The sequence below is a fragment of the Propithecus coquereli genome, unplaced genomic scaffold, assembly GCF_000956105.1.
Source record: "Propithecus coquereli isolate 6110/MARCELLA unplaced genomic scaffold, Pcoq_1.0 Scaffold49, whole genome shotgun sequence".
NCBI lineage: Eukaryota > Metazoa > Chordata > Mammalia > Primates > Indriidae > Propithecus > Propithecus coquereli.
Window position 1 is genome coordinate 534,402 of NW_012150729.1, and position 14,974 is coordinate 549,375.

General features: G+C 33.2%; 1 protein-coding gene across 1 annotated transcript in view; it reads right to left on the reverse strand.

The window, feature by feature from the left end:
- The window catches only part of BAZ2B (bromodomain adjacent to zinc finger domain, 2B), a 154,487-nt gene that overhangs the window by 138,438 nt on the left and 1,075 nt on the right, over nt 1-14,974 (reverse strand). Inside the window, exon 2 of the mRNA XM_012655811.1 lies at nt 2,129-2,317. Coding sequence (XP_012511265.1) covers nt 2,129-2,317 — 189 coding nt within the window. The remainder of the gene's footprint in view (nt 1-2,128; nt 2,318-14,974) is intronic.

Below are 14,974 nucleotides of genomic sequence, written 5' to 3' on the forward strand. Positions count from 1 at the left end.
CGGCACTCTAGCCCGGGCAATACGGTGAGACTCTGTCTCAAAAAAAAAAAAAAAAATTTCTAGTAATGTTTTCCCTATATGTCCCCATTTATTTATTGGGTGATTTTAAAAGTTTGGCAATTTGGTTACCCTTCTGAATAAAGCCAATTATAGAGAATTTATTTATATTTAAGTTATTGCACCAAATCTACAACTTAAGCAAAATGAATCCTTGAAAACCAGGCACAGTCTCTGCCCATTTGGCAAAAAATTATGCTCATATAGGCATACTTTTATCATTAAACACTCTGTCTTAAAATTGCATGTTTAATCATCTCCTAAAAACTATAAGCAACATAAAATATACTATGTTAGTGTATTCCTTTAGTAACTGGCTTAGTGCACAGAACATAGTAGATGCTCCAAGAACTCTGTACATTAAATGAATTAAGTGAATAATTTATGTAGGCTGGGGAAGTTTTTAAATTTTTTTCTATACAGTCAAAGTATCAACATTATCGAAATCCAGATGAGTTAATTTTTAATACTTGTTAATCATCATTCTAGTGCAGAAATATTTCATTTTCATAATACGGTAATTACATTATGGTTTTGAAATGTTCAAAAGCAATAGTTTAATAAACTATAATAAAACAATAAAAATTTAAGATATCAGTAACTATATTATTATCTATTTCTATTTTTATTCAACAATCTTATACTTCAGTAAATATCTATGGAATGCTTATCTTGCTAAGTAACCATGCTAGAAAATAAATAAGTTCCTATTAATATTTTTAAAGGAAATGTTAAGATTTAATTTAAGACTTTAACTGTCTACTCATATTATTCTTCCCCCCTACCCCCAGCCATACCCTCTCCTGGACAACTCAAGTAAAGGAATAATTTGACTCAAGAAATAGTACTTGAAATATACATTTAACCATCTATCCTTTCTACATATAGTTTAAACAAGATAACTTGTTTCCTTTTAAAGAAGCACTTGCCAATTTGTTAACGACTAAAGTGGGCAAAAGAAAATAATAATGATAGTTACCAAGTACAGACTAAATACATGTGTCAGACACTGTATTTAGCATTAAATATGACTTATCTTCTTTAATCTTCACAGGAATACTATGAGGCAGGTACTATTATTATTAACCTTGTTTTTCAGATGAGAAAACTAAAGCTGAGGGGTCAGATTATCTTGCAAAGTCACATAGCTACGAAGCGGCAAAGCCAGATTTAAATTCAGATCCATTTGTTTCTAGAATTATGTTTCAATGTCTTAAACTATTTTATGTACACTAAAACACGCATCCCTCACTAAATTTATTAAAGTAAAATTAATCACTGGGAAACACATTCAAGTTTAGACTTTTGAGATAATATATCAAGACAAATTAAAGTGTGTTTGTCTAAATTAAGCTTTAATTGGTGTCTTTCTGAATCCTTATAATCTGTAGAATTTTGGATAATAGTGGTCTTCTTGCCACATAAGTGGTGCAACTCTATGGTTGTTTTAATCAAATATAGAAAAATATAGAAACTTAAGAGTCAAGCTCATGTTTTTTACAAAGTGAAGTGAAAACCCAAAATAAAAATGTAGTAATATTCATTCTGTACATCATTTCGGTGATGGGTACACTAAAAGCCTAGACTTTTCCACTATACAATTCATCCATGTAACAAAAAACCATTTGTACCCACTAAATCTATTAAAATGAAATTTAAAAAATAAAAAACAAAAAATTGGACTTTAGTTTCACAACATAAGTTAAATAATTTAAAAAAAAATCAAATAAAGCTGAGAAAAATTCATCACACTTTATACTTAATAATATGTACACTTTTTTGTGTACTATATTTCAATAGAAAGCATGAAAAAAACTTTGCTGAATTATTCCCTTCCGTTATAGATGCCTATTTTTCTAAATATCTGAATACCTAATTAACTGCTCTGCCACTTAACACACAGTGTTTTTTTTTTCAAATGATAAATAGAATTAAGCCAATTCTTGCACAAGAGTTTTAATATAACAGGTATTAGACTATTCTTTTTTGTTCAATTTAATAAACAAATTACTGCTTGAATATTTTCAAGCTTTCCTCCTTTCCTTGAACACTGTTTGTATCAGATGTTTACCTGGAAAAGATGCTAGTTGGGGATGTGCGGCTAAGGCTGTGGGTGTACCAAGTGTCCCCAAACCACCAAATTCTGAATGCCCTGAGCTGGCTGAATGTAGACCAAAGACTGGGTGGCTGACCATTGGGAAGGCACTCGACACTGTGGACAGGTTAAACGGTTGATCCCCAGCTGCTCTGAATAAATGTCCTGGGAGGGAAAAAAACACACTTAAAGTTGTACTGTAAAAACAGAGAGATTTATCTGATTTCAGCGTTCACAGTTAAAACTTACAATAATTTCTTATCTATTAAATTTTTATTTTACATTTTTTCTGCTGCATTTTCTACTCTTCAAACCCTATAGAATAAGATGTTTCTAGAAATACGAAAGTATTCTAAAAATAATTAAAATGAATGGCATAACTTTATTTATTTTGAATTTGAGATTTGAGAACTAATGTTTTAAGTAAATAATTTTCACTAATTAAAATAGTTTGACCTGAGAAAGAGAGGCCAATTTTCTGTTAATACACGTACATTAATACATTATCAAGATTTTTTACTTATGAGGAAAATAAAAATATCCTATTAATCTACAGTTGAATACCATTGAAATACTGAAATAAGTCCACAATCTGTCACCAAGTCATTACTCAAATTATCATACACTCTAGGCAAAGAGATCCCTGTTTCCATGTGCCAGAATTGAAGCTCTGTTCTCTAACACAGTCATGCACTGCTTAACGGGGATAAGTTCTGAGAAATGAGTTGTTAGGTTATTTTGTTGTTGTGCAAACATTATAGAGTGTATTTACATAAACCTAGGTATAGCCTACTACACACCTATTCCATAGCCTATTGCTCCTTAGACTACAAACTTGCACAACATGTTACTGTACTGAATACTGTAGGCATTTGTAACACATGGTATTTGTGTATTTAAACATAGGAAAGGGAGAGTAAAAATACAGTATTATAATCTTAAGGGACCACCGTCATATGTGGTGTGTCACTGATGGAAACATCATCATGCGGTGCATGACTGTACTTCTTAGGTGAGAAGAGTATCTTGATACCAAAAAGGGATTATATTCTAGCCTAGTAAGACAATGCATGAGACAGCATAAGGATTTGATTAATAAACCTACTAAGATATTTCTAAATGCATTCACAGGTGGTTATCAATATAAAAATCATTTTTAACTTTCCGATAGTAAGACAATATTTAATTCAAGTGAGTATGACTTTTCAACCTCCACTTTTACTCTAAAGAGAATCTAATACTGTTATAATCCCAGGTCAGAGTATTACATGATCAAAAACAACTTATTTTTCATACTTTGTAGGAGTTTGGCAGAAATTTTTTTTAATACTTGAAAATCTTCCATTTATATCCAGGAAATAACTAAGATACCCTGGCTTGCTACTATGAAAATAGAATATCAAACCCTAAACTCCAGGTTATCTTAAGAATTTACTGTATGAAAAGTAGTGTGCTCTGTTTTTAAATCAGAATAAAGCTTCCTTAATATCTCCTATTTATATTATCCCAGCCCTGACCGTGCAATGCAATTTAGTTTTAACACAGTATGTCTGAAGTAAATAAAAAAATGTAAGTTAAAAATAAAGTATACTTTTTGTTATCATTTAGTTATCAACTAAATCTCTCCTCTTTGCTTTTTTGCTCCCTGAAAACCAAGGGGTAGTCCTAAAAAAGGTTAGAGTGTACTCTCAAAGATTGATATGAATCCTATATTCTTTACTGAAACAATGCTACATTCTTTGTTGAAATAGGCAGATTTGGGCCGGGCGCGGTGGCTCACGCCTGTAATCCTAGCTCTCTGGGAGGCCAAGGCGGGTGGATTGTTTGAGCTCAGGAGTTCGAGACCAGCCTGAGCAAGAGCGAGACCCCGTCTCTACTAAAAATAGAAAGAAATTAATCGGACAACTAAAAATATATAGAAAAAATTAGCTGGGCATGGTGGCACATGCCTGTAGTCCCAGCTACTCGGGAGGCTGAGGCAGAAGGATCGCTTGAGCCCAGGAGTTTGAGGTTGCTGTGAGCTAGGATGATGTCATGGCACTCCAGCCAGGGCAACACAGTGAGACTCTGTCTCAAAAAAAAAAAAAAAAAAAAAGAAATAGGCAGATTTGAATGACTTTAAATGAATAAGATTTGAATAAATTTCATCAAGTATGTCTTGTATGAGCTTATAAGAAAAAGTTCTGATTCAGGTTAGTGTTTCCATTACAACAAAGCAATAACTAAATCTCCCATGGAAGATCCTCAAAGTGTCCTTACGAGGAAGCCCACAAAGAAACTGTGAAGTAGGTGGATAAGGAAAGGGCACAAACTTGGGTGTCTTTTTTAAGTCAGCCAATTTTTGTTTTGGTTCATCAAAGCCTAAACAGAAAATTGGTAAATTGGTAACTTTTTTGTTCCCAGAGTTCTGGGCTGCTGCATTAGCATTGAATATGAGTCCAAATAAAATAGGGCATTCTACTGCAAAAAAAAAAGTACCCAAATGTCACTATCTTTAAGATCAGCGATAGATCACCAGAAAGATGTTAATTTTTTTTTTTTTTGGCAAATCTCAGAAACCCAGCTAGTTTCTCTAAAAAATGAGCTTGTAATCTTAAAAACCAGTGCTTGTTTTCATTTGTTATTACATATAAAATCCCTTGTTTTCACCAATCAATTAAACTTCTTGACTCAAATGTGTTTAATCAAATGTTTTACTAATAGACATACTATGATTGGTTACATTTCCTTCTTTATCAATTTTCCTGATAAGCAAGTTGAACTAAACATTCCAGTTTTGGAAAATTTAGATCAATTTTTAATTTATATTTTACAAAATAATAATTCTTAAATTATATTTATCAATTATATGTATTAGCTGTGATTTAATACAAAGAAATTTGCAGAGAGTAAACTCAAAACTAAACTATATAAAATATTATAAAAATTCAGAACAATTGAAATTGTCAAGGATTGGAAACTGATAGAAATACTTCTATAATAACTAATGAATTGGCATTCTTACATGCATAGTTAAAACACTAATTTTATTATTGTGAAGGAGCAACTGAGCTAAACCTTGGATCTCACAAGCAGAAAACATGAGCAATAACTAAATGACATTATCGCTGTTGCAGCAACAATTAAGAACTGATTGTACATAATTTGATAACAAAAAAATTCTTTTAACTCTAAAAAGAATGACAACTAGAAGCAAACGAACAGAAAATATCAACAAAATATGAGCTTTATTCATTACAGATTCAAATGGGAAAAAATGTACACAGAATTACATCTATGCCTGGCAATATTGCAGAGATGAGAGTTCGAATTAATGCTACCTTACTCTATTTTCTTATTCTTTCCTCTAACATTCTTGGTTAAAATAATTAAAGCATGGAAAGCATCCTAGTGACAAGTGAATGTATAGGGCCTATTCTTCATTGCTGAGAAAAGATTCACTTTTGTATTTAGTAAAGAATACTAGAACCACCTTACATGACTGTAGTAATACCATGCATTACCAAAAATACCTACAGGAGAGACTTTCTCTGTTATATATGGAAAAATTATACTATAAAGGAAATAATTTAATAACACATTTCATGATTTTATTACATTTTGCCTTTATAGCAAGACTCCAAACTTACTGATATTTTAAAAAGCATCTTTCTCTTTAAAAGGCTCTATAACACTATACATATTTTTACTATTGTTTTCCTTCTACCTTCTAAAAAACACAGAGTAATTGCATGTAAAAATCTTCTAGAATTATTCGGTCCTTTATTTAACAGTTTCAGTAACTCAAACATTTCCTGAACATACCTATTAAGCATCAGGTGCTATGCCTAAGTAACTAGAATACAAGGATGAATAAGACATAAACCCTGACCTCAAGGAACTCATGTTTGGGGCATAATTTAAGTAGCACAAGACTATTTTTTATACCACAGTATATAAAACAAGCTAGTTAACAAATTGGTACTATCATACACAGGACTCAGTAACATACCCCAAACACCTAAAACAGTGTCTGGTACATACTAGATGTACAATAAATGTTTTTGCATGAATCAATTCACTACTTATTTAGAGCAGAAGAGGTATACCCATGGGACTGAATCCAAAGGCCTTCAATCAGAACAAGAAGCTATCTTCAGTCTTTTCCCAAACTTGCAAGTACACTTGCTTGTTTCCTTTGCCTTACTTCATCAACCTCTGGTCCTGATTTTTTTTTTTTTTAATTACCACTTGGCCCTTTATTCCTCCTTGATTCTATGTAGGTCATATGTGGGATTTGATCATACAAAATTCTACCACTTCAAAGTTCTTAAATTCTTTTTAATTAAAAAATTTTTTTAATAAAACCAGTTTTACCTGCAATTAAATTCTTTAAGTTTCACTCTTTAACTACAGTTTCCACATTTCCATTCCCTTATTTCTCAGCATGACCTCTGATCTCTCTCAAGGCCATCCCTTTACCCTATCTATTTCCTTCCCTCTCGATACCATCAACATCTCTCCTGTGTTAACCTTAAAGGAAAAGTCTTATACCTGCTATGCTATGTCTACCTCCTCTCCACTTCTCAGAATCTTTTTTTTTTAGACTCATACATTTCCGAGCATATAATCTTCAATATTTATGCTAAACTCCCAGCCTCCCATCCACTTGGTCTGTAAAGTCACTAAAGTTTTTCTAATCACCAGATACCACTAATCTTCACTCTTTTCATTCTTAACCTCTCTGTATATTAATAAGTCTGATATTTCTGATTTCCTTTCTCATTAAAACCCATTTTCATCTTTACGCTCCATGTCATATAACTCTCTTGATCCTCGTCTTAACTACAAATCTTTCAATAATACTACTGTCTCCTTATTCTTATCACATTTTCTTTTCTTTTTTATTCCTAAATGTAAGCATTCCTAAAGATTCTGTCCAGCTATCTCCTTTTTTTACTCTATACTTTCTCCTTCAATATTTCATGTGCTTCCACTGTTTTAACGATCACCTCTGTGCAGATGAATTCTTTTTTTTTTGAGACAGAGTCTGGCTCTGTTGCCCTTGCTAGAGTGCCGTGGCGTCAGCCTAGCTCACAGCAACCTCAAACTCCTGGACTCAAGCGATCCTCCTGCCTCAGCCTCCCAAGTAGCTGGGACTATAGGCATGCACCACCATGCCCAGCTAATTTTTTATATATATATATATTTTTAGTTGTCCAGATAATTTCTTTCTATTTTTAGTAGAGACGGGGTCTCGCTCTTGCTCAGGCTGGTCTCGAACTCCTCACCTTGAGCGATCCACCCGCCTTGGCCTCCCAGAGCGCTAGGATTACAGGCGTGAGCCACTGCGCCAGGTCTCAGATGAATTCTAAACAAGGATTTTTAGCTCTTTGAGGCAAAAACTGAATCTTATTCATTTTAGTATCCCCAACACCTAGCATAATCTGAAACACAATAGGTACTTAACAAATGTGTCCCACTGTTGTATTTTTGGTCACATTATTTCTTCCACTTCAGAACCTCCAAGCCTACATAACATGCTCTTCAACTTTTGCCCTTAATAATATTATCTATTCCTTACTAACCATCTCAAAAATGTATTACCCAAGAAGTACTCCTGAATCTCCCAGACAAATATGTTTGGGGCCTCCTTTGAACATTCATGATATATTATCCACAATCTGTTTTTTATCCTTCCATTACTAGAGTATAAGGTTCTGAAGGAAAGAGCCATTTCTTAATCATTTTTACTCTTTACAAAACATTACACAAAGCAAACTGTTATCAGTTGGCAGAGACAACACTTCATAATACCTGCTATAGGCAACTCCAAAATAGCAGTTTTCAATTCTTCTTCTTTGAAAAGGCTAGAATAACCAGGATCATTCTTTAAATGATTAAAGATATTATATCTCATGTTTCCTCTGTTCCAATTGCAAAAGTCATTCACAATGTTACTACAAGCTCATTGGGCAGTTAGAAGTCAATGTAATGATGCCTATGTTGTAGCTTTAATCTTTTTATACAGCAGGGGGAAACATTTTGATTACACCCTTCATTCCATTGCCAGGACAATGCCCTTAAGTCTTCAACTATCTTAAAATTTCAAGCTACTGTTTACAAGGGGATTTTTGATCACAGACTAATGATGGCTCTGTGAATCCTATAATTGCATTTAAAACAAAGCATATTCTGTATTAATAAAAAAGCAGAATGGTATCTTCTTACACAAAATACAACACAAGTCAAACAGGCTCTTTCAACCTTATGACTATTAAAATAAATTATTTGGATATTATTATAGAATGGTCCACTCCTGGAGAAGTAAATTTTGCCTACATTAATATACCTAATATATCAGCAGATAAAAATCTGTCTTGATTAAAACTTTTAAGTTTTGCTCAGAGAAAACATTTGCAAACTGATAAATTATAACATAAAATGATGATACTTTTAGAAGAGCACAATTATTCCTTTTTAGCAGATATTAACATTCAAACATAGTTTCAATATTATGAACATAAATTTTTTTTAGTTTCTAAGATAGGTAATAGTGTGCACATTTTGCATAAAGAAAATTAATATACATCTGCAATACCTAAATTCTTGACTTAAATTATAAACTGAATAATTTTCATCAGAGCTTTTCAAATTCTACTAGCCAATACATATAAAAGTGATTAAAAGCAGTACATAAATTCCAGGGCGTCAATAAAAAGGCATGGTAACTATAAGTGTCTATCAATATTAGTGAACAATAAGAGTTCTTTCCCCCATAAAATATCTGAAATAGTATAAATACTGAATCCTGAACCCAAACTACCAGTGAACAAAATCTCCTATCACCAAGGCAAAGTCCAGAAACCAAATTAAAATAAAATAATTGTAAGGCATAAGTATGCTAAAGAATTCAATGTCTTAAAAATCAAGATTGCTTGCAGTAAAACTCCACATGTTGCTTTTTTGTGTCCTAAAAATGTCTTTAATCTTTCAATGCTACACAAATTTGTTGTAACATGTCTTCAAACTTTTGTCTCTAGTTTTTAAAATTATAAGCATAATTTTACAAAACCATCCTCTAATACACATCCTGCAAAGTATGACTAATCATCAAAACTGGTAGTGAATTCAATAGTTCTTATGAGTAATTTAATATCAGTAATAACGGAGTATGATAACCAAAGAGAACATCACCAAAATAACTGTAAATTAAAGTAATACTCAAATTATTGGCTCACATATTAAAATTCTTAAGTATATTAATGTTTAAATATTCTGAAACTCAAAATGTACAAATTCTTTAAAGTTGAACTTTGATTAAAAAACAAAAAGAATTCTAGATAATGGTGACAAAACATTTCTCCCAAATAATCTTCATTTCATTCTTGTATTCTTACAATATTTTGAGCCAGTTAACCTTTATATTTTAACATTTAAAAAGATATATGGATAGAAACAAAGTGGTTTTTGAAGATATTTATAGCCTTTGTTTATCTCATACTGTATGAAATATCATGCATTTCAGTCCAAAAATGTAAATATATTTGAATGCAGGGTGCTACAACACTAGTGGTGTGTGGAGTTACATATTATATGGCATATGCATTGTATTGTATTTTTAAAATATATAAGAAAATCACTTTGGATGTACATCTGGCCCTAAGTTTTTATTGTAAATTGAGAATTTATATAAATTGATAGGGTACAAAGTGATACTATAATCCATAAATACAATGAAAAATAATTTAATCAAGCTATTTAACATATACATCATCTTAAATATTTAACATTTTTGGTGGTGAGAACATTTGAAGTTTACTTTCTTAGCAATTTTTAAATGTATAATAGTCTAATATTAACTATATTCACCATGCTATGCAATAGAACTTAAAAAAAAAAAGCATATCCTAGCACTCTGGGAGGCTGAGGCGGGAGGATAGCTGGAGCTCTGGGATTCAACACCAGCCTGAGCACAGTGAGACCCCATCTCCACTGAATGAAAAAGAAAAACAAAAATAAAAATTAAAAAAAATTTAAAAAACCCCCCCAAAACAAAAAGCAAATTCAGTCTGTCATACTGGCCTGATATCTGATAACCATGTACTTTTCAAAGTAACACTAAATGAGAGGTGCTATGCTCTGAATGGTGCTATGGTCTGTACCCCCAAAATTCAAATGTTGGAACTTAATACCCAATGTGATAGTATTAAAAGGTAAGGCCTTTGGGAAGTGGCTAATTTATGAGGGCTCTGTCCTCATGACTGAGATTAGTACCCTTATAAAAGAGGTTGAAGGGAGCTATTTTGGCCCCTTTTCAACCATGTGAGGACATGGCAAGAAGGCACCATCTTTTTTGAAGCAGAGAACAAGACCTCACCAGACACCAAATCTACTAGTGCCTTGATCTTGGACTTCCCAGCTCCAAGAACTGTGAGCAATAAATTTCTATTGTTTATATATTACCCTGTCTATTGCAGCCCAAATGGACTAGGGTAAGAAATGAAATTTTCAAAATATATGCATAAGTTTGGAGGTAAAGGAGGGTTTCTTAAATAAGACATGAAAGCATAAACAAAAAAATTGATAAATTAGACTATATTAAAATTGGAAGTTCTATTCATCGAAAGACAATGTAGAATTAAAAACATACCATAGACTAGGAAAAAGTATCTCCCACACATAAAATTAAAAAGAGAACCCCCATCTAGTATATAAAAAGAACTCATAAATCTCTAAGGTACACAACCCATTAGAAATACGTACCAAAGCCCTAAATAGGCATTTCAAAAAAGAAGAAATCCAAAAAGCTAAAAATTATAAAAAGGTACCTCAATAAAACACTACTTCATGTTACTCACCAACAAAACTCAAAAAGTCTGACAATGACAAATATTAGGATGAATGATAAACATCAGGAATTCTAATACACAGCTGGTGGGAAAATAAACTGGGACTACAACAAGTTGAAGACATTTTCGGAAATGTATGCTTATATCCATCAGGATCCATGTATAATGACATTAGTAACAGCATTGTCTGTCATTATGAATAAAAATATGGTTACAATTTACTAGGCATCTACTATATGTCAGGCATTATCTTATTCATCCCTGTAATGTTGCAATGCAGGTATGTTATACCTATTTTATAGATGAGGCAACTGAACTTCAGAAAAAGGTAATTTAACCAAATTCACACAGCTAATATGTGGACAAGCCGAGATTCAATTTCAGGGCCTTCTGCCTGCAAAGTCTTTGCTTTTAATACATTACATTATACTGCCTCAATTCCTAAACATGACACATGAAGTTCTAAATGATCTGACCTTGGCCTATTCCTCAACTTGACCTCCTTTCTGTCCTTCTGTGCCTCTTTGTTAGCCACAGCAGAGACTGACAATACATTCTTTCTTCTTCCTTACTAATAGAATCCCTATTTAATTCAATACGCTAAGCTAAAATCTATTTTACCTGGCGTATGCTGAAGCTGAGATTACCAGTCACACAGTTCTGATGAAAGAAATTTACGTGAAACTCTCTGGGTGGGGCTTCTAGGAAAGCTCTTTAAAAGGCATCAAAATTGAAGAGAGAGTTCAAGAGGGCCCATGGATGGTGTGAGGCCGGTAGCGGCCCCTGGCGCCCCGGGCCCGAGTCTTCCCGGAGTTGGGTTGCTTGGGAATGCAGCCCAAAGCAGGTGGTAAAAGGGGTCAAAATAAGCTTCCATGCAACTTTTGCCTTCCCCTCCCCTCCTTTCTTCCTGGAGGGAAGCGGTGTAGGTAGATCAGCCCTCTTACAGCCATGAGATACACATGTGAGCATGAAAGTCCCATACTTCTGAAGACAGAATGTAAATTAGAAGGAGTCCAGGTCTGTGATGACAGTACCCCATCCCAGGACTGCCTATGTATGGGATGGTGTATTTATTTGCCATGCTTTTCTACTAATAGTTAATCATGTCATAACTGACATATACCCTAAAAACTGATGTCTTGCCAATCACTTTGCAATTTCCTCAATATGCCATGATTTGGCACACTTCTGTAAGAAGTCTGAAAGTAACATACATATGTAAGTCAGTACCTTTAATTTTTAAAAGAAAAGGAGACATAGTCTAGCTTTAACCAGAGAAATTTTAAATAGTTTACCAGTTTTATATATTCTGGATTTGTGTAAGCTTTTGTTTGAAGGGTTCTACTTCCAAAATGAGTTGAAAACCACTGGTCTATGGCATAGCTTAACTATCATTGAAATTTCTCAAAGTTCTATCTTTGTATTAGATCAAATGACCACAAATCTCAAACAACTTCACTCTGTAAAGTTTATTTGTGGAGCTATGCTTAAATACTATTCTTTTAGCTTTTACCCAGAACCAATACGTGGAATAGTTTTTGAATACCTGTGAAACTGGCATATAGAATATTGTGCATCATTTGTCCTTTTATATAAAAGCTTTGATGGCATAGTCCCCATGTCGCTCAGGGCCAGAAAAAAGTTTGTTTTTTTTCTGAGAAACTGATATACTTATTAGCACCAGGGTAATATGAGCCATGTAACCCTTTATGTTTTCCTTTTATTCTTAGCAGCTATTAATAGCTAGTTGAGTTTTTTGTTCAATATCTGCAGCTTTCTTTAGCTAAGACCTTTTTATTTTCTAGATCCTATCTTTCGACATTTTAGTTCATTGTTTTTGCTTATTTGCCTATACATTTACTGAAAGATGTCCCAAATTATTTTTTAGGAGTAGGTGGGTTTTTTTTTAAAACATTCCTTAAGGGAAAAGAAATAGTACTCTTCTAATAAGATCAATAAAACCCATATATGCAGATAGCTTTCGATTAATCAATTTTTACTGCAGTGTTATTTTCTTTTTTCTTTTTTGAGACAGAGTCTCACACTGTCACCCTGGGTAGAGTGCAGTGGCATCATTGTAACTCACTGCGACCTCAAACTCCTGGGCTCAAGCGATCCCCCTGACTCAGCCTCCTGAGTAGTGGGGACTACAGGTGCACACCACCATGCCCAGCTAACTTCTTTTCTATTTTTAGTAGAGACGGGGGTTTCACTCTTGCTCACCTGGTCTTGAACTCCTGACCTCAAGCATCCTCCCACCTTAGGCTCTCCGAGTGCTAGGATTACATGTAGTGTTACTTTCTATTCAAGTTATTGTAATAAAACTAAGGGTATGTTTGTTAGAGGCCCTAATCGTCCCTGCATGTTATTGCTGTATATGCTAAGAATGCAAGGCCCTGATTATTCTTTAACCAGGCTATTTCTCAGGAGTAATCTTGAAGGATGAGGCAATATCTCCCCCCTATAGACAAAGAGTAGGCTTGCTTTCATTTACTATAAAATGCAGTGAATTCTTCAAGTTCAGCATTCTTCAGCTATAATATAAACCCACTATGTGCACAGGATCCAACGGGGCCTTTTCATACCGCCCCTATGGGACTTGGACATAGAGAACCAATGCCAACATGATGCTTATGCTGTTTGCTGTGCCATAAACAACAAAATCTCTCATCAAGGAGTCTCATGTCTTCTGTCAGCATTCATAATGGCAAAAGGCTAATTTGTAAGTAAGTATAATCACAGATCTTGACAAGGTGTTGATTCTATAGAAAGTAGTTAATCATTCAAAGTTCAAAAGGCTTGAATTAAATCCTTGATAACTCAGAGGAATTCCTATAGACACACCATTAATGAAGATGACAGAAAATAAATAACTGTTTCTCTAAAATAAAATAACTTTAAAATAATAGAATGACCACAAAGGGCTCATTAAAGAACTAGTGAGGTCGTGACATTTTAAAGATGAAAATTCTGTTTTGTTGTCTCTATCAAAAAAATTGAGGCGATATCGCTCTATGATTTTATTTTAAAAATAGAATTATCAGATAATAGGCCAAATGAATCAAGCAAATGAACATAGGAAAATAAAATAAACTGAGTTATGGAGGACAACTGAGCATTTTCTTAAGTAATCTATGTGTTAGAGGGGAATGCAAGGCTTTTTTTAAGCATGAACCACAATACTATGAAAGGTAAAAACAGAAAATGATTTTACCTAAAAGTGAAAAAACTCATGCTGTAGGTACTAAAAATAAGTGTTAATAGATGATAAATTTCTGAATAAATAGAAATAAACTATACTTTCATTCAACATAAGCATCTCAATATAAAAACTCTACACTCTTTATTAGGAAATAATAATAAAAACGAATTCCTTTCTAGACAAGATTTCCAACGTTATTCAGCAACTCAGCATACTCCATCCCTTTTGCAACTCCCAACCACCACTAACAAACAAAAAATAGTGTCCAACAAATACCTAATCAGAATTGCAAGCAATTCCAGTGTTATTAATTAAGAAAACTTAGTGAGAATAAGGTGTTCAGAAACTCAAGGCTCTGTACTCAAGGATGCTATTGAAACTTTCAGTGTAAAAAAAGACATTTCTCTAGAAACTATGCATGTTAAAGACTGATTCAGAAATAAATACAACGTAAGACAGTAGATTAGAAGAATATATTGAAATGAGCTGATAACAAAGGAAAGAGGAAGAAGAGTCACAAAAAACAGGAAAGAATAATTACAAAAGTACAACTGTGTACAACCATTTAGACAAAGTAATCTAAGGAAAAAGCCAACCATGGCATCACTATAGTTTTGAGCACAGCATATCATCAATGGACATTAGAGTCCAGCCATCATGTTATACATAAGGGACATGTCAATGAAGTTGTTAAATTACTTGATGAACATTGTACACAGGGTGCAGGAGAAGAGAGGTTACACTGATTTTTTTAAAAAATATAACACTATATTTTTAGTTATTTTGTAA